This window comes from Cricetulus griseus, chromosome 4, assembly GCF_003668045.3.
Source record: "Cricetulus griseus strain 17A/GY chromosome 4, alternate assembly CriGri-PICRH-1.0, whole genome shotgun sequence".
NCBI classification, from domain to species: domain Eukaryota; kingdom Metazoa; phylum Chordata; class Mammalia; order Rodentia; family Cricetidae; genus Cricetulus; species Cricetulus griseus.
The window spans coordinates 226,454,978-226,474,330 of record NC_048597.1 but is presented as its reverse complement, the minus strand read 5'-3'; the positions used below and the strand labels follow the sequence as shown (position 1 = coordinate 226,474,330).

General features: G+C 48.7%; 2 protein-coding genes across 10 annotated transcripts in view; both read right to left on the bottom strand.

Annotated features, from left to right (window-relative positions):
• Window positions 1–462, bottom strand: part of Acvr2b (activin A receptor type 2B) — a 43,140-nt gene extending 42,678 nt beyond the window's left edge. For both annotated transcript variants that reach the window (XM_027415377.2, XM_027415378.2), the window contains exon 1: window positions 183–462. In XM_027415377.2, the coding sequence (XP_027271178.1) occupies window positions 183–234 (52 nt within the window). In that variant the 5' untranslated portion in view covers window positions 235–462. The remainder of the gene's footprint in view (window positions 1–182) is intronic.
• Window positions 463–9,960: 9,498 nt separating this feature from the next.
• Xylb (xylulokinase) overlaps window positions 9,961–19,353 on the bottom strand; it is a 37,102-nt gene continuing 27,709 nt past the window's right edge. For 7 of the 8 annotated variants that reach the window (XM_027415370.2, XM_027415371.2, XM_035444053.1 and 4 more), the window contains 5 exons: window positions 18,561–18,657; window positions 16,960–17,018; window positions 14,812–14,899; window positions 13,042–13,136; window positions 9,961–11,862 (listed from right to left, as the gene is read on the bottom strand). In XM_027415370.2, the coding sequence (XP_027271171.1) occupies window positions 11,785–11,862; window positions 13,042–13,136; window positions 14,812–14,899; window positions 16,960–17,018; window positions 18,561–18,657 (417 nt within the window). In that variant the 3' untranslated portion in view covers window positions 9,961–11,784. The remainder of the gene's footprint in view (window positions 11,863–13,041; window positions 13,137–14,811; window positions 14,900–16,959; window positions 17,019–18,560; window positions 18,658–19,353) is intronic. The other variant, XM_027415372.2, reaches the window with a different exon arrangement.

Genomic DNA, 19,353 nt, shown 5'->3' with positions numbered 1-19,353 from the left:
GGCGAGCCGGAACCGCGCAGAGGGACCGCACGGGCGAGCTCGTCTTTACGATCGCGAGCAAAGCGCCCCGCGCAAGCCGGGTCCCGGGCAGGTGGCGCGGCGCCGAGGCCGCGGGGCCGCCCTTTGTTGGTAAACACCGCGCGCCCGGGTCCCCGCACCCCCACGCCGCGCCGGGTCCTTACCGGCGCACAGCGATCCCCAGAGAAGGGCGAGGGCCGCCCAGGGCGCCGTCATGTTCCGCGGCGCCGCCCCGCGGACACCCCGAGCCCGCGGGCAGGCCGCGCTGCGCTCCCGGGGCGCGCAGGGCCCGGCGGCGGCCGCGCTCCGCTTCCCGCTCCTTCTCTGGGTCTCGCTTCCAGCGCGCTCGCCGCTGCGCTTCGGGTCCCAGCAGCGCGCGGGGACGGGGGCTCAGGGCCGCTGCGGGCGGCGCGCGGTGCGGCCGGGCTGGGGGGCGAGCGGGGGCCGGGGGCGGCGGCGGGGCGCGGGCCAGGGCGCGCCCGACGCGGGCATGCGCAACGGGGCTGGGCCCGGGCCCCGGGCGCAGGGGCCGAGTCCGGAGGGCCATGAACGGGGGTGGTGGGAGGGGAGCTGAACCGAGTCCAAAATGGCTCCTGAGCGGTGGCCACGGAGCCGAGCCAGCGGGGAAACCCGGATGTTGGATACAAAGAGGCGGGCGACTGGGGGGGAGGGGGAGGGGAGGCGGGCCCTCCGGCCGCGTGGTCCGCGCCCCCCTCGGGGGCGGGGCCGAAGAGGAACAACAACACCGAGGCTCCGCCCCCCCAGCCCGCGCCCTCGGGAGACGGCGCGCGTGCTGCACCAGCGGCTCTAGGGCCAGGCGGGGCGCGCGCTCCGAGCTGGTGGGGCTGGACTGCGGCCCACTTGGCTGCGCACTCGGGACGACCCGCAGCAGTCCTCCTGGATGACTGTTCCAAGCTATGGAGCCCACGCTGCGGGATGCATGCTCCTCCGAGACCCCGGAGTGGGTGGGTAGCCCCCCCACCCCACCCCACCCCTGGACACCTCGGTCCTCCAGCTCCTGCGCATCTTTGTTGATGGACGAATTAACTGGCAGGAAAAATGAAAGCTGAAGTCTGAACTGACAGCAGTCACCCAGAACTCAGTGACAGCTATTTCCAAGCAGAGGAGGACCCATGGAGCAGCTCCAGGTGGGAAAGAGCTGGGCGAGCCGCTTCTGGACGGGTCCTCGGCAGCCCCACCTCCTTCATCTCCCTCTTCGAAGGTTACCTGCAACAGTCCTCCCACCCATTTAAAGATCTGCCCCGAACACACACACACACACAGAGAGAGAGAGAGAGAGAGAGAGAGAAGAGAGAGACGAGAGAGAGGAGAGGAGAGAGAGAGAGAGAGAGAGAGAGAGGAGAGGGAGGAGAGAGAGGGGAGAGAGAGGGGAGAGGAGAGGAGAGAGAGAGAAGAGGAGAGAGAGAGGAGAGAGAGAGAGAGAGAGCACAAGCAGGTTCTTGCATTTCAGATCCCACATTCCTTATTACACAACCAAAGCAAGTGAGAGGAACACGGCTCCCAGCAAGCTTGGGAAGCTAGGCACAGCTCAGGGCCATGGTTGGCCCTCGGCAAGGACAGCAAGGAAGAAGGTGGCACCCAGGAGCCTGGGTCATTTCAAATGTCTGAGCCTCAGTTTCCCCTTATGAAAGTGACAGCGTTAGATTTGTTTTTGAGTCGGATTCTCAGCCTCCAAAATGGTTGAGACCACAGGCCTGCACTGCCCAGGTCTGACCACCTCTGCCCTTTTGTCTTTTTCCTCTCCGTATGTAAGCCTGGTGACCTCAAGCTCTTCATCCCTCTCTAACTTTTCTTTCTTATTTTATTTTTGTGTGTTGGCCTGAATTTATGTGCTCAATGTGTATGCCCAGTGCTCTAGCAGGTCAGAAGGGGTCAGATCCCCTGGAACTGCAGTTAGGAATGGTTGTGAGGTACCCTGTGGATAGTTGGAACCAAACTTGAGTTCTCTCTAAGAGCAACAGGTGCTCTCAACTGCTGAGTATCTCTCCAGTTCCATGATTTATTATTAGTAGTATTAGTAGTAGTATTGTGGTGTGGTGGTGGTGGTGGTGGTGGTGGTATTTTGAGACAGTCTCCTGGCTGTCCTGGAACTCACTAGACCAGCCTAGCCTCCTCAAACTCAGAGAGCTGCCTGCCTCTGCCTCCGGAGTGCTGGGATTAAAGGAGTGCACTTATTTTATTTTTAATCATGTGTATACATGTGTACCTATGTGTGGGTGTGTCCATGTGCCCAAGAAGGCCAGAAGAGGGCATAGGATCCATGGAGCTGGGGCTAAAGGTGCTTGTGAGCTGCCTGCCATGGGTGCTGGGAATTGAACTCAGGAACTGTTAGCAAGTGAACTGTTTTTCCAGCCTCAACTTTGCTTTATTTTTTAAATGAATGGTAGTAACTTACTCAAACGAGCCCAAAATGGTAGACCCACTGTGTTAGAGAAAGCATTCATTACCTTTTCCATATTGGAAAAAACAATCATTCATATGCCAGAAATTAGACAGGTTGGTTCTGTTCTTCTGTTTTGTGTGTGTGTGTGTGTGTGTGTGTGTGTGTGTGTGTGTGTGTGTGTGTGTGTGTGTGAGAGAGAGAGAAGAGAGAGAGAGAGAGAGAGAGAGAGAGAGAGAGAGAGAGAGAGAGAGAGAGAAAGATGTTGGGAAGGGGTACTGAACACAAAGGGTCTCATATTAGCCCAGGCTATTCACCTGTTTAAAACACAGCCAAGAATAATATTGAGCTTGTGATTCTCCTGCCTCTGTCTCCATGTGCTGAGACCAGAGGTTAGCACCACCATACCTAGCTATATGTGTTGTGAGGCTCAAACCCAGGGCTTCCTACATGTTAGGAGGACACTGTCAACTCAGCTACACCCCAGCTCCTGTCCCATGCAAGGTTATATGTCACATAATTCTGAGGGGTACAAAATGCCTACACATCAAAATGCTGCTCTGCTATTACTGGCCTATCCAAATCCCTTATACTAAGCCACTAGCCTCACAATGCTTTTGGAAACCCATCTGACATCCCAAATTTATTTGTTTGTTTTGTTTTGTTTTTCCGAGACAGGGTTTCTCTGTGTAGCTTTGGAGCCTATCCTGGCACTCGCTCTGGAGACCAGGCTGGCCTCGAACTCACAGAGATCCACCTGCCTCTGCCTCCCGAGTGCTGGGATTAAAGGCGTGCGCCACCAATGCCCAGCTTGACATCCCAAATTTGACCTAGGCAAAAGAGAACTCCCAAGTGTTTCTCACTATAAACCTGCCCTCCCCATCCATCCCTGTCTGAACAAAGCTTCTGAGTCACCCTTGAATGTCCCATGTCCAATCCAGCATCCAGCCTTTTTTCCCCTCATGCTCTCTGTACCACACCATCCTGCATATCACATCTGGACTGCAGCAGTGGATGGAGAGGCACCTTAACTGGCCATCAGCGCCCATTCAAGATGTAAGTCTATCTTCTACTTTTTTTAAATTGTATTTCATTTACTTATTTATTTCTTTATTTAGTGTGTGAGTGAGAGGGACAGAAGGAGAGGGGAGGACAGACAGACAGCATGCATTGGGGTCAGACAACAACGTACAGTCGGTTCTCTGCTTCCACTGTGTGAATCCTGGGATTCAGACTCAACTCCTCAGGTTTGAAAACAGATCCCTGCACCCAGTGAGCCATGTCTCTGGCCTGAGTACACTTTCTAAATAGTAACCAAAGTGAATCTTTAGGTGAGGGAACTCTGGAGCTGGAGAGATGACTTGGTGGTTAAAAGCACTTGCTGCTATTACACAAGACCCGCACCTGGTTCCCAGGCCCCAGACTGGACAACTTACAAATGTCTATAACCCCAACTCCAGGGAATTTGACACCCTCTGCTGACTTCCACAGATACCTGCATTCATGTGTGCATACAGGTGCACACACACACACACACACACACAACCCAGATGCATGCTCAATTAAAAATAAATAAAAAGATGATTATATCACATTATAGTAATTCCCCTTTATCTCTTGTTCCTCTTTTCATAATATCAATTACTAACAGCCAACCAAAGCCCAAAATACTAAAATACTAAATATGAATTTTCATAAATCAGAACTTTCAAGCTGTGAACCAGCCCGGGTAGCATACTGACTTCTTGCCACCCAACTCTGAGCGCCGGGGATAGGATTCCTGCATTTGTAACCAGAGCTTCCGTGTTGTATTTGCTACCCTCCCACTGGTCTCTCTTTTTTAAGGTTCATTTTTATTTATGTATGCATATTTGTGTGCACATGCTGAAGGAGGGCAGAGAGATACAGTTAGTTTGAGTCATCCACTGTGGGCGCTGGGACCTGAACTCTGGTCTACTGCAAGAACACCACGCACTCTAAACCACTGAGCCATCCCTCCAGCCATCCATTGCTATCTTGATGGCCATCTTGGTTATCAGATCAGCCATCATAGAATCATGGTGTTTGTTTCAAAGAATCCGAATTTCACTAAATAATCGTCCCTATCCAGGGAATAATGCTGGCCAGAATTCAGAAAGCCAGAGAAGGCATGAAGCATGTTTCCTTTTACACACGGTGAATAGTCTCTCTCTCTCTCTCTCTCTCTCTCTCTCTCTCTCTCTCTCTCTCTCTCTCTCTCTCTCTCTCTCTCTCTCTCTCTCTCTCTCTCTCTCTCTCTCTCTCTCTCTCCCACTCTCCCTCTCTCCCTCTCTCCTCTCACCTCTCTCCTTTCTCTCTTGGTTTGCTTTTGTTTTCTGAGACAGGGTTTCTCTGTATAGCTGTCCTGGAACTCACTCTGTAGACCAGTCTGGCCTCGAACTCAGAGATTCACCTGCTTCTGCTTCCAGAGTGCTGGAATTTTAAAAAATGTTCCACCTCTTTTAGTTAAGGTTTCCATTGCTGTGAAGAGACACTGTGAGCACAGAAACTCTTATAAGGAAAACATTTAACTGGGGTGGCTCACTTACAGTTTCAGAATACAGTTCATTATTATGGTACAGAGCATGGCATCGTGCAGGCAGACGTGGTGCTGGAGACGTAGCTGAGAGTCCTACATCTTGCAGGCAAAGGAAGTGAACTGAGACACTGGGCAGTATCCTGAGCATAGGAAACCTCAGAGCCCACCTCCACAGTGACACATTTCCTCCAACAAGGCCACACCTATTCCAACAAAGCCACACCTCCTAATAGTGCCACTCCCTATAGGATCATGAGGGCCAGTTACACCACATACCTGACTCATTTAATTTTATTCTTTCATTTTTATCAGTATTCCATATTACAAGCTATATTTTCACTTATTGCTTTATAGCATAGATTTCATTATTAATCACATTTGGAGGGTTGTGGATTTTATTTAAAGATTTATTTATTTGCAGTACAGTACATGCAGAAGCCAGAAGAGGGCGTCAAATCCTCTGGATTGGAGTTACCGACCGACCATTCTTAGCTGCAATTTGGTTGCTAGCAATCAAACCTGCGTTCTCTGGAAGAGTAATAAGTTTTTCTGTTGGCTTAGCAGCCACACCTGAATCTGCTGATATTTTAATTACTATCTGCACCCCATGGCCCCACAGTCAGGATCCAGATGCTCAGACCTCTGCCTAGCAGGATTTCCAGTCCCACCAGTGGTGGCACCGACTCAGCCCCAGTCACCAAATGTAGGTTTTCACTAAGTCTCTACAGTTCTATTTTCTAATAAAGACTTGAGAGTTAGATGTTGGAGTGAAAACCTGTTAGATCAGAGACACCAAGAGAAAACCAACTGACCTTCTTTTTTGGCCAGAGACCAAAGGAGAATCGTTTCTCTACTTGTCCCAAACCAAAAAAGGCAGATAATCTCTAAATCCCTCCCTACTCCTTCCTGAGTGTCTCTCTGTACCTGTTCCTGGCTCCTCCATCCTCTTGATGGCTAATTCCTGTTTGATCCAATGGGGTTTTTGGTTTTTTGTTTTTTGAGACAGGGTTTCTCTGTGGCTTTGGAGACTGTCCTAGAACTAGCTCTTGTAGACCAGGCTGGTCTCAAACTCACAGAGATCCTCCTGCCTCTGCCTCCCAGGTGCTGGCATTAAAGGCATGCACCACCAATGCTGGGCTGTTTAATCCAATGTTAATTTTATTAGCAGCCTCAAAGTTTCACAGTGCAACCAAGTATCCTGCAACAACCAAGTCATCTCTCCAATTCTGATTTTGTTGTTTTCTTTTGTTCTGTTCTATTCTGTTTTGTTTTATTTGAGACAGGATCTCACTATGTAGCCCTGGCTGTCCTGGAACTCTGTAGACCAGGTTGGTCTCAAACTCATGGAGATCCACCTATCTCTGCCTCTCAAGTGCTGGGGTTGAAAGCATGTGCCACCATGCCTGGGACTTGATTTTTTTTAAATCTATCTTGTCTTAGGAGTTTAATAGAAAGTTTTTCTCCAAATTGGAATTTTTAAAAGGGGAAGGGAGGTGGAACCAGTGGCTCCTTGGAAGCTTAATGGCCAGTCCCTGTCTCAAAGAAAAAGTAAAGACATCTGAGAAATGCTATCCAAGATAGTCCTGACCTACACACACACACACACACACACACACACACACACACACACACACACAGAGGCATACACACATGCACGCACACACACACACACACACACATGCACGCACAAACGCACACGCCAAGTGGAACATTCAATATACATTTAGGTCTACTTTGTAGAAACAACCTCCATGTAGTTTTCTCTTTGGCCTTGAGTAAGCGAGTGTGTTAAACTCTGTTATTTCCAGCTGTCTGTTTCCCCTGCTGCTGTTACACAAATGCAGCATGCTTTGACCAGCCAGGCACAGCTAATGGGGAAGGAAGATAGGACGCAGGACTCCGGCATAGGCAGAAGATTCAGGAAGGTTATTTCAAGCTGACAGCCCGGCTGAGTCCGTGGCATTAGTGATTAGCATATCACTGTTGTGGAGTGGGGTCTTTGGCACCATGGTGTCCCTCTTTCTGTTTCTTGGAGAACTCCATGCTCCTCGAGATGGATATTGTGATCTCTGCTTCCTGTGGTTTCTGTGTTTGGACTGTTGCTGCCCACTCCTTTCTTCCGTCGTTCCAAACCACTAATTTTATGTGTGTCTCTTCCAAACATGTCTGGAACACGATGGTTTGTCAGCTGCTTGGACATTCTTTCTCTTTTAGTAGGTGGAGTAAGGGCTCTCACATTTAACTGACTGGGCCTGTGCTAGAATTTCTGTTGACTGTGTGTACTAGTCACAACTACCATGCACTGCTTGTTATGTGATGTGACCTTTTCTCTGAACACTGAGGCGATTTTCACTTTTACATGTATTCATTCATTCATTCATTGTGAATATGTGAGATTCTCCATGTGCCAGGGCACCTGTGTGAGGTCACAGATGTGTGGCAGTCAGTGCTCCCCTGTCATGTGGGACCCAGGGATGGAATCAGGTAACAGAGCCTGGCAGCAAACACCTTTACCCACTGATCCATCTCCCTGTGCCAAGATCTGCATTTTTATTACTTTTAAAAAGACTTTTATTATACCGATTATACTGTTTTTATTAATACTAATGCCTTTGATATTACAAAGTAGTTTTATTGTCAGTTAGCCTTTTTCATTATTTAAGCTCTAGTGTTTGTTCTGCAATTTATTTATTTATTTATTTATTTATTTATTTATTTATTTATTTTGAGACGGGGCTTCTCTGTGCAGCCTTGGCTGTCTTAAAGCTGGCTCTGTAGACCAGGCAGGCCTGGAACTCACAGTGATCTGCCTGCCTCTGCTGGGATTAATGTCGAGTGCCACCAGCACCCAGATCATTTTAAGTATTTTTGACTCCTCAAAATTGCATACACAAGTGATCTCTTTGTACTTTTCTCCTTTTCGAGCTCTTCTCTCCTCTCCTGTCCTGGATGGCTTCAGCTGTCAATCTGACACAGTCCAGAGTCATTTGAGGGACTCCCAACTGAAGGACTGTCCAGATCAGATCGGGCATGTCTGTGAGAGACTGTCTTGATGGATGGTTGATGTGGGCAGGACTGGCCTACTGTGGGTGGCATCAGGACTGGCCTACTGTGGGTGGCGTCAGGACTGGCCTACTGTGGGTGGCGTCAGGACTGGCCTACTGTGGGTGGCATCAGGACTGGCCTACTGTGGGTGGCATCATTCCTAGGCCTGTGTGCCTGGGCTGTTTAAGAAATGTAGCTGAGTGTGAGTCTGTGGCTGATGGGGCCAGGAGCAGCGTCCCCCCATGGTTTCCTCGACAGTTCCTGCCCCACTTCCCCCAGAAACCACTGTGACCTGGAACTGTAAAATAAAATTAACCCCCTACTCCACCAAGTTGCCTTTGATCATGGTGTCTATCACAGCAACAGAAAGCAAATGAGGACATGTCTTCTTCCTGTGCTAGAGGGTAACCTGATCTAAGCGGGGCCATTTGACAGTCTCCTATGTCAGCACTCACCTGTCCTGCTCAGCTTCCCCCATCATCTGACAGCTGTTTTTTAGAAGACCGCTGAGAGGCTTTGAGTAAACCTTAGCTCTGGCATGACTAAGACATTTTTCTCTATCCTGGACACTTGCATATCTTAGCCAGGTACACTTCTGTTTTCATTTTCTTACATGGTGTGTGGCGAGGGAGGCATGCACATTGCCACAGCATGTGTCTGGAGGTCAAAGGACAACTTGCTGGAGAGTGGGTTCTCTCCTTCCGCCATGTGGGTTCTGGGGATTGGACTCAGATCACCAGTCTTGGCAGCAAGCCCCTTTACCCACTGAGCCATCTCAGTGGTCCTTATTTTTCTTAGTCCTTTGAAAATGTTCCAGGGCTAGGCCGGCCATTGGTGGCTCGTGCCTTTAATCCCAGCATTCTGCAGGCAGATCTCCATGAGTTGAAGGCCAGCCTGGTCTACAGAGCAAGTGCCAGGATAGGCTCTGAAGCTAAACAGAGAAACCCTGTCTTGAAAAAAAAAAGGGGGGGGATGTTCCAGGGCACATGGGTGCTCAGTGACCTTTCCTAGTTTTGCTGTGGATTCTGGTGTGGCCTGTGGCCTTGGTCTTGCCAAGATGCTACTAAGTCTTAATGTTGCCATGAAACCCCGCTATAGCCAGGTTTACTAGGAAATTTGGGTAAGTGTGGGACTAATGACCTTCATCCATTATAAAAACAGCAGTGATGAAAAAAGCAGTAAAGCTGCTCCTGGCTTCACCTGCCCAGGGCCATCACTAACCTCTCCACGTCCACTCAAGATGAACATGTTGGCTAAACTTAGCCCAGCTGTGTTAGATGAGAATACACAACATTGTTATACACTCGTCTAAGATACACCATGGAAAAGAAAATTTCATTCCATTGCTGTCTTCTTTGCTGAGAAATCTGACACCAGCCTGATCTTTCTCTTGTAAGAGAAGGCATCTTTTGGTCTTAACAAATTTTACTTTTTAACTTCAACATATAAAATGTTTTATTACACAGTGTGAGTTGGAATGTTGTGTTAGCTTTTTTTTTTTAACCTTTTATTTTGTATGTATGGCTGTTTCTCCTGCTTGTATGTCTGTGCCTCACATGGAGTACAGAAGAGGCCATCAGATGCCTAGGGCTGGAGTTACAGGTGGTTGTGAGCAGCCCTGTAGGTGCTAGGAATCAAACCAGGTTCTCTGGAAGAACAGCCAGTGCCCTGAACCATCTCTCTGGCATCCCCCCTCCCAGTTTATTGTTTTGTGGTCCAAGAAAGCCTTTTTGATGCTAGAGACAAAAATCTTGAAATACTGCTAGAACACATCTAAATTACAAGGCAGACTCTTTCAAAACAGCGTGTGTGAGGCTGGCAGTGCATCTCAGTAAGAGGGGGCTTGCCCAGCATCTTCAGGGTTATAATTCAAGGCCCAGCACTGCTAAAAGGGGGAAGGAGATGGGGAGGGAAGAAAGGAAGGAGGAGGAGAGGTTGATTTGGGGTGTTTTCAAAATTTGTTTTTATTTTGGGTAGTTTCAATTAGCAACAGGGATCTAGTCTTTTGTCGTTGAGAGGTCTAAATTCTACCTGTGTTCTTTTTCCTCTCCCTTCTTTTCTGGTACCTCCATGACTTCCTGCCATATCTGCCTCCTCTTTGATGTGTTCTAAGACAGTCCCTGCGATCTGTCAGGAAGCTGTTCTTTTGTTTAGTCACTCTCTTCCCCCATAAGCTTGCCTTGTCTCCATTTGAAGTTGTTTCTAATTTGTCACCCATGGTGCCCTTTTTTCCTTTTGCAGCCATCTGATTTATTGTAAGAAAGATCTACGTTGGAATGCCATCTTAGTTTAGTGCTTTGTGGTCCCAATGCTGTTGCTTAGGGTTTGTAAAGTCTAACAAGAGGCAGCCCAGCAGCATCTCCTTCTGAAGCTTGGTTTGCAGTGGCGATGACGGCTGCCTGCAGCTTCTTTGCCCGTCACACACACGGAGCCTTCCTTCTCTTCCAGGTGAAAGATGCTCTGTCCTTTGGGCCTCCCAGCAGCCACTGCTCTGATCCACATGACCTTGCCAGTGTACCAGATCCAGTGGTCTAGTTTAAAACAAGTCCTGAGTTGGATGCAGCCTGTGGCAGAGGAAAACCCTGGCTGGGGATGGGTGGTGGCCGGACTGAGATCACAGGGGGCTTATCTGAGCCAGGGGCAGAGGAGTCTAAAGTAAAAGGGTGTGAAGAGGACAGAGGGAGGGCTCAGCCTCTGTACAAATGTAATAAGATGTGTGCAAGGAAGAGCAAACAAAAAGGAAATCCAGGCTGGGGGTGTGGCTCATCTGGTAAATTGTTTGCCTTGCATGCAAGCAGGCAGGCATGCACGCACGTGACTAGGGGATTTCCCTGCTCTACCTGCATAAGCTAGGTGTGGTGGCTCAAGCCTTTAATCCCAGCACTTGGCAGATAGTGGCAGGAAAATCAGAAGTTTAAGGTCACCTTCAGCTGCAAAGAAAGTTTGAGGGCAGCCTGGGCTATGGGAGACCTTGGCTCAAAAAAAAAAAAAAAAAAAAAAAAAAATCCAGAATTTCTCAAAGAGAAACACGCAATTTTGCCATCATGTGAGCTACAATGAAACAGGGGTGAACCCTAAAGTGTTTAGCCTGGGCAATGCCCAGCCAGGTGGCCTGGTCAGCCCCTGTCAGGTATAGACAGAGCTGGGGGAGGAAACAGGAAGGATATTTACCAGGCCAAGGTGGTCACCTTAAGTGGGAAGTTATACCAGGTAGGGAAGGGGAGGGAAGGATGAAGGAAAGGAGAGATGGGCAGACAGGAGAGGACCCTGGGAAGGCACCTAGAGAAACAGGAGGGTGGAAACAGCTGGGGGTGTGGGAGATAAAGTCTGGTTTGCAGGGAAGGATGGAGGGAGTGGTCTCAGTGTGGGGTGAGGACCAAGGAGGGGTCAGTCAGGGAGAAGGCTGTCCCCTGTTCTGCTGTGTTTGGTCCTGAAAGAGAGCTTGCTTTTTGCCTTTGAGTGTGTGTGTGTGTGTGTGTGTGTGTGTGTGTGTGTGTGTGTGTGTGTGTGTGTGTGTGTGTGTGTGTGTATGATCATCTCTGGTGGCCATACTGTGTTTTCCTGCCTCTTGGAATGGAAGACAGAAAGAAGGTTGCTGTCCATCCTGGGACATGGGAAGCCCACATGTCTCCAGGGAGTCGTGGCCAGCTTCAGGATGGTCCAGGACAGGACAGCGCAGGAGCTGCTCAGAACAAGGAAGACGGCAAGTGCCACTGAGGAGTCTGGGCAGGCAGGAGGCAGCAGCTGCCAGGGCACACAAACTTCATTCCAGAGGCCTCCGGGCCTGAGACAGGATTCTCTGTTCAAGCTCAGCATACCGGGGGAGAAGGGCTTCATAGACCTGGAGGGACAGAAAGAGCAGTTTATAATGTGGAGGAGAAGCGCCACTCACATCAGCTTGCAGCTTGAGATTTAAAAATGTCAATTCTGGGGCTGGAGAGATGGCTCAGCAGTTAAGAGCACTGACTCTTCTTCCAGAGGTTCTGAGTTCAATTCCCGGCAACCACATGGTGGCTCACAACCACCTTGAATGAGATCTGGTGCCCTCTGCTGGCATGCAGGCAGGAGACTGTATACATAATAAATAAATAAATAAATAAATAAATAAATCTTTTTTAAAAAATGTCAATTCTGAGCCAACTACCATGGCGCACACCTTTAGTCCCAGCACTCAGAAGGCAGAGGCAGGCAGATCTCTGAGTTCAAGGCCAACCTGGCAGGACTGTTACACAGAGAAACCCTGTCTCAAAAACCCAAAAAAGAAAAAAGAAAAAAAAGTAAATTCCAAGTCTGGAGAGATACCCCCAGTAGTTTAGAGCACTCGCTGCCCTTACAAAGGACCCAGGTTTGAGTCTCAGCACCCACATAGCAAGCAACTCACTCTGGTCTGTAACTCCAGTTCCAGGGGATCTGACACCCCCTTCCAGCCTCCAGGCACCAAGAATGCACATGATGCATAAATATGCATGTAGACAAAACACTCAGACACATAAAATAAATAAAATTTAAATAAAAAATACATATGTTTATAAAACTTACTCCAAATTTTCAAAACCTTGTGCAAAACCAAAGTGATCTACAACATCAGTAATTTCTTATCTTAGCAGCTATGTGCTAAAATGATGATAATTTGTACACATTAGATTAAGTGAGATGTATTATTAAAATTAATCTTGTTTCTATTTTCGCTTTTGAAAACTGAGGAGTTGGACAGATGGTGCAGTAATTAAGAGCATGCTTTATCCTTGCAGAGGACGCAGGTTCAGTTCCCAGCACCCTTGGTGTCTGTGTAAACCGAGGATGTAGTTACACAGCCAAGTGCATGCTTCCCCTGGGTAAAACCCTAGGACCAATCCCCAAGCACTTGGGAGTGGGGGAGGGGGTGAGTAAGATTTCCCTCTAGTTGGGTATAGCAGGTAGATGTAGATGAGAAAGATAAACTTAGCTTTTAAAGAAAAGAAGGAAGACCCAAGCCAGACTGAGAAGGCAAATGCTAAGAGAAAATCCGATGGCTTCTCACCTGGGAAGCTCCTGGGCTGGGAGTGGCAGCCAGGCTGGGACGAGGGGCTGATTTCGCAACCTCTGAAAAGGCCACACCTGCTCCTCCTGCAAGACCTAGAGGGGAAAGGTCATCTCACATCCGTGCGCACTACAATCGAGGCTAACTGACTTATGAGACACACACTGCTATGTCGATAAACACTGTCAGACCAGGAGGGCCTGGGAGTGCAGCTCAGTGGCTGGCAGGGGCCGCCTCAGCTCAGGGGCAGGGGCTGCCTCAGCACGCAAAGGCCCCAGCTATCACCCAACACCAGAACGGGACAACTCGAAATGTGCTAACCCGGATTAGCCCTTCTCGGAAGAGTTATTAAAAGACACTGACGGCAAAAAAAAAAAAAAAAAAAAAAAAAAAAAACTGCTAAAAATACTTGCCTATTAGAAAATGTCAAGTTCAAAGCCCACCTGGAATCTAGAGTGAACTGTGAACTAAAAGTCAACCTGGACAATTCTGTGAGACCTCATCTCAAAACAAAAATTATGAGAGAGGAAGCACGTGCTCGAGAGAGACAGACAGACAAGAGACAGAGAGACAGAGAGGGACGGACACTTGTGCTTTAGTTTACCAAGCGGACAATCACAAGGGGCCTTGGGTTCAAGCCCCAGTATGGGGTAAGAAGTATGAATTTGGAAGTCAGTTCCCCAATGATCTTGCTACATGAGGCTGCATGAGGTGACGGAGAGAGAGGAATGGGGTAAAGGTTCATTATTAAGAGAACAGCACTGCATTCATTGCTGCGTTGAAAGAAACCCCAAGTTGAAGTCGGTGTGTTGAGAAGTGAAAAGTGAACAGGGAAAGAAAGAGCTCCTGGGGGGACGGGGAGCCCCAGGTGAATCTGACACCCAGGGGATCCCTAGCAAACAGACGACAGGGGGAAACAACCTAACTGAGGGGTCTAACCTTAACCCTAACTCTGTCTTCCAGAAATGTCTCAAGTTTCAGGCAGACCGCCATTAGAGCCACAGCCTCTGGGGAGCTGTCCACGGTTCTGGACTTCTTGGCTCTGAGGCCTTCACGAATGTCTCAGGTTTTTACTGTTCCGGGCGTTATCCGCAGCCACTGCCTTCCTCTGCAGCCACTGTCTTCCTCTCCACTAGCTGAACAGACTTATATCCTTGTCCTGTGATGGTCTTTCCGGTCTCTCTCTGCAGAGCCCGACTCTGATCAGACCTCACCCAGTTTCAATCCTCCTTCCCTCCCTCCACTCTAACTAGAGAATACAAGACAAAGGGTTTGGGTTCATTCTTGACTACTGGGAGGGATAGAAATGAGGCTGACACTCCCAAGACTCCAGCGTCCTCAAACTGGGAATGCCATCTGTAGTGGTTTGAAAGAAAATGGACTCCGAAAGGAGTGGCACTATTACAAGGTGTGGTCTTGTTGGAGGAAGTGTGTCACCGTGGAGGCGGGCTTTGAGGTCTCATATGCTCAAGATACCGCCCAGTGTCTCAGACCACTTCCTGTTGCCTGCAAGATGTAGGACTCTCAGCTCCTTCTCCAGCACCACGTCTGCCTGCACGCCGCCCACCATGATGATAACGGACTGGACCTCTGAAACTGTAAACTGCCACCCCAGTTAAGTGTTTTCCTTGTAAGAGTTGCTGTGGTCATGGTGTCTCTTCACAGCAATAGAAACCTGACTAAGACACTGCCCTTCCCCCTTCCCACTCTTCTCATCCTAGTGGTGCCTAAACACTCCCAGAAACAGCCATACCCCATTCATCAACCTACCATGAAAAGCTCGGTATGCAGAGCCCACGCAGGCTGAGCTGCTGGTGTCCATGACATATACAGGGGCCCCAAAGACATCTGCGAGCACCTGGGAGGGACACAGAGGTTACTCGGGGTGAGTGGTCACTCAGGTCATCAAGAACCTTCTAGGCCCTCCTTCCTCGTGGCTTCTGATACCTTCCATTCAGTCACAGCTGCCTTAAGTAAGCTTAGCGTGTGGAGCTGGTGATGACACACGGTGACCAGTTTACAGCTCTCCCCGTACCTTTTAAAAAACAAGATCCTACCCTATAGCTCCAGGTCAGCCTGAAATTTACTATGTAACCCAAGCTAATCTCAAACCCATCATCTTCCTGCTTCAGCCTCCTGAGTGAGGGGATTGCAAGCATGTACCAACACGCCCTATAGTTTTGTTTTTTATTTTTCTTATTTTTTATTTTTTTAATGATTTATTTATTTATCATGTATAAAGTGCGTGCCAACAGAGGGCATCAGATCTCATTACAGATGGTTGTGAGCCACCATGTGGTTGCTGGGAATTGAACTCAGAACCTCTGGAAGAAAAACCAGTGCTCTTAACCCCTGACCATCTCTCCAGCCCTTGTTTTTTTTTTTTTTTTTACGACTCCATTTTACTGTGTAACCCCGGATGGTGTAGAAATCACTATTTAGACCAAGCTGGCCTAGAACTCACAGATCCACCTGCTGCTGTCTCCTGAGTGTGTATGTGTGCGTGCATGTGCACATGTGTGTGCATGCGTGTGTGCGAACTTGTGCATGTGTAAGCACTCATTCGTGGGGGGATGGGAGGAGAAATTGTGCTGTGTGCCAGAGGCTAACGTCGGGCGTCTTGGTTTGAGAAGGGATCTTTAATTTGGCCGCCAGTTCACAAATTGGCTAGATTGGCTGGCCAGCACTCCCAGAGACCTTCCTGTCTCCACTCCCCCAGTGCTGGGATTACAGGCACACACAACCAAGGCTGACTGTTTTTATGGAATCCAGTTCCTCATGTCTGCATGGCAATCACTTTACCAGCTGAGTCACCTCCATTCCTGTCCTATACTTTTAGACTATTTATGTAATTGTTTTGTTTTGTTTTTTGTCAACTTGACACAAGTTAGAGTTATCTGAAAAGAGGGAAACATGGTTGAGAAAATCCTCCATAAGATTAGCTTGGCCGGGCATTGGTGGCGCATGACTTTAATCCTAGCACTCGGGAGGCAGAGGCAGGTGGATCTCTGTGAGTTCGAGGCCAGCCTGGTCTACAGAGTTAGTGTCAGGATAGGCTCCAAAGCTACACAGAGAAACCCTGTCTCGAAAAACCAAAAAAAAAAAAAAAAAAAAAAAAAAAAAAAAAAAAAAAAAGATTAGCTTGTAGACAAGCCTGTGGGCACTTTTTTTTTTCTTTTTCTTTTCTTTCTTTTTTTTTTTTTTGAGACAGGGTTTCTTTGTGTAGCTTTGGAGCCTATTCTGGCACTCGCTCTGGAGACCAGGCTGGCCTCGAACTCACAGAGATCCACCAACGCCCGGGTTGGCACTTTCTTAATTAGTGATTGATGGGGGAGGAGAGGGCCCAGCCTATTGTGGGTGGGGCCGCCCTTGGGCTGGTGGTCCTGGGTTCTATAAGAAAGCAGGCTGAGCAAGCCATGAGGAACAAGCAGCTCCATGGCTTCTTCTTCAGCTCCTGTCTGCCATTCCTGACATCCCTCAAGGATGGACTTATAAGGTGAAGTAAACCCTTTTCTACCCAAGTTGCTTTTTCTCATGGTGTTTTTTTACAGCAATGTAAACCCTAACTTTGATCATTTGTTTTCAGTGTCACAAGACGGATGGATGGATGGATGGATGGATGGATGGATGGATGGATGGACGGCTGAGAAGATGACTCATTCCGTAAAGAGCTTACTACATATGCATAAGAACCTGACTTTAAGCCCCTAGAAACCCACGTAAAAGGTGGGAAAAAGCTGATGGTATAGTGTGTGACTGTAATCCCAGGCCCAGGAAAGCAAATCCCTGGGGCTTGCCAGCTCACAGGTCCAACCAGTGAGCTCCAGGTTCAGTGAGAGTCTTTGTTCCCCAAATCAGGTGAAGAGTGAGTAAGGAAGGCAATGTCAAGGAAGATGTGGTGGTGGCCACCACACGTACCTGTAAGATGTCTTTATTGTGAGATGCTCCTCCTGTGGCCAGAATTTTTGTTTTGGGCACTACAAAACAAAAGATGAAACAGAACTGAGATAGTTGTAACAACTCTCCCAAGACAAAAAGGACTGTCCTTCAGCCATGGATGGCTTGTGGTAGGTCTGTGGCTCCTGCTGATCTCCCAGGGCTGTGGAGAGACCCAAAGTTTGGCTTGTCCACGAAATGCTCCTCGTATGTAATCTACAGTCCATCTGCCTTTATTGTCTTTATCAACTAAAAAAATGAAAGAATTTGGGGTTGGGGATGTAGCTCAGCTGGGAGAGTGTTTGCCTAGCAAACACAAGGCTCTGAGTTTAACCATAAGTATCCCACTTTGCTCCACCACTACCCCCCAAAAAAATAGAAAAAGGAAAAAAAATCTCCCAACATATCAATAATAGAATGGAATTTTCTTCAATTGATAAGGGCCTCATATTCAAGCCTTACAAAAAGCCTTGATGGTTTTTTTCTTTTGCTCTTTAGAGAGGGTTTATTTCATTTTGTGTGTGTGTGTGTATGTGTCGTGGATGGGGGTTTATTTCATTGTGTGTGTGTGTGTGTGTGTGTGTGTGTGTGTGTGTGTGTCGTGGATGGGGGTTTATTTCATTTTGTGTGTGTGTGTGTGTCGTGGATGGGGTTTATTTCATTTGTGTGTGTGTGTGTGTGTGTGTGTGTGTGTGTGTGTGTCGTGGATGGGGTTTATTTCATTTGTGTGTGTGTGTGTGTGTGTGTGTGTGTCGTGGATGGGGGTTTATTTCATTTTGTGTGTGTGTGTGTGTGTGTGTGTGTGTGTGTGTGTGTGTGTGTGTGTGTGTGTGTGTGTGTGTCGTGGATGGGGGTTTATTTCATTGTGTATGTGTGTCCGTGGATGTGGATGCACATGAGGGAGCTTGTGGAGGTGAAGAGGGCGCTGGATCCCCTGGATCTGGAGTTACGCTTGACAAGGAATGGTGAACACTGAACTCAGGCTTTACGTAAGTGCAGCAGGCATTCTTTTTTTTTTTTTTTCCTCAAGACAGGGTTCCTCTGTGTAGCTTTGGGGCCTGTCCTGGCACTCACTCTGTAGACCAGGCTGGCCTCAAACTCACAGAGATCCACCTGCCTCTGCCTCCCGAGTGCTGGGATTAAGGGCGTGCACCACCAACACCTGGCGAAAGCTGATCTTGTTGGGGAGCCAGAGACATGGCTCAGCTGTAGAGTACTCACCTGGTAGGCATAAGGTCCTGGGTTCCATTGCCAAAATTTTAAAGAAAAGAATAAGAGGAACTGGAGAGATGGCTCAGTGGTTAAGGCACTGGCTGCTCTTCCAGAGGACCCTTGTTTGTTTGATTCCCAGCACCCACGTGGCAGCTCACAATTGTCTGTAACTCCAGTTCCAGAGGTGTCAATGCCCTCTTCTGGCCTCTCCAGGCACCAGGCACGCTACGCATCCTGCTCACACGTCCCTAGACCACTTCCTCACCCCACCTAGGACCGAGGCCACCCACCTTCTCCCCCCATGTCCTGTAATGTCTCTGAGCCTCTGCCCTCCCCAGCCCCAGAAGACATCCAGCTGGCCTCTCACTTACTGACTCGGTAGCCTAGGCCTTCTGCATGAATCCTCTTGGCCATGAACTGTCCTTCAATCAGGGCTCGAATCTCAACATCCCCAGGGAATGCTGAGACCTGTTTACAGAGAGTAGGCACAGTGTGAGGAATTCTGCCTCTCTCTCTCTCTCTCTCTCTCTCTCTCTCTCTCTCTCTCTCGTGTGTGTGTGTGTGTGTGTGTGTGTGTGAGAGTGAGAGAGAGAGAGAGAGAGAGAGAGAGAGAGAGAGAGAGAGAGAGAGAGTGCACGTGTGTGCATGTGCGAGAGAAAGTGAGAGAGTGTGCTCGGGCATGTGTAAGTGATCTTACTTTAACCACCAATTTCACCTGCCACACCTTCACACGGACACCACTCTCACAAGCACAGCTCACATGTCACCTGTGTGCCACTCCAGGGAGTCAGCAACGTCACAGTGATCAGTCTCACGCAGCCAAGGTTTCAAGCACCGACTCCAACATTTCCCCTCTGACCTAGAATGTCATGCGGATCTTCCTGTTTTGTCCTCTTTCCTAACCTAAGGCTGCACTGGTGGTACCTGGTTTTTAAGGTCACATGGCCAAATTAGATTGACAGGGATTAGGATACAGAGTTGATGTGTGATAGCATTAACCCTGAATTTATCCTGAGCACCCACAGTGACGGCTGTCAAGCATCAAGACAGCTCTAACAGGTGCCACCCCAGGCTGAGGCCTGCTTCTGAGACCCTCCAATCAAGAAGTAAACCTGCCATTGTCTCTCACTGCTCATGCAGAGGAGACCCAGGTTTGGGTTCCAG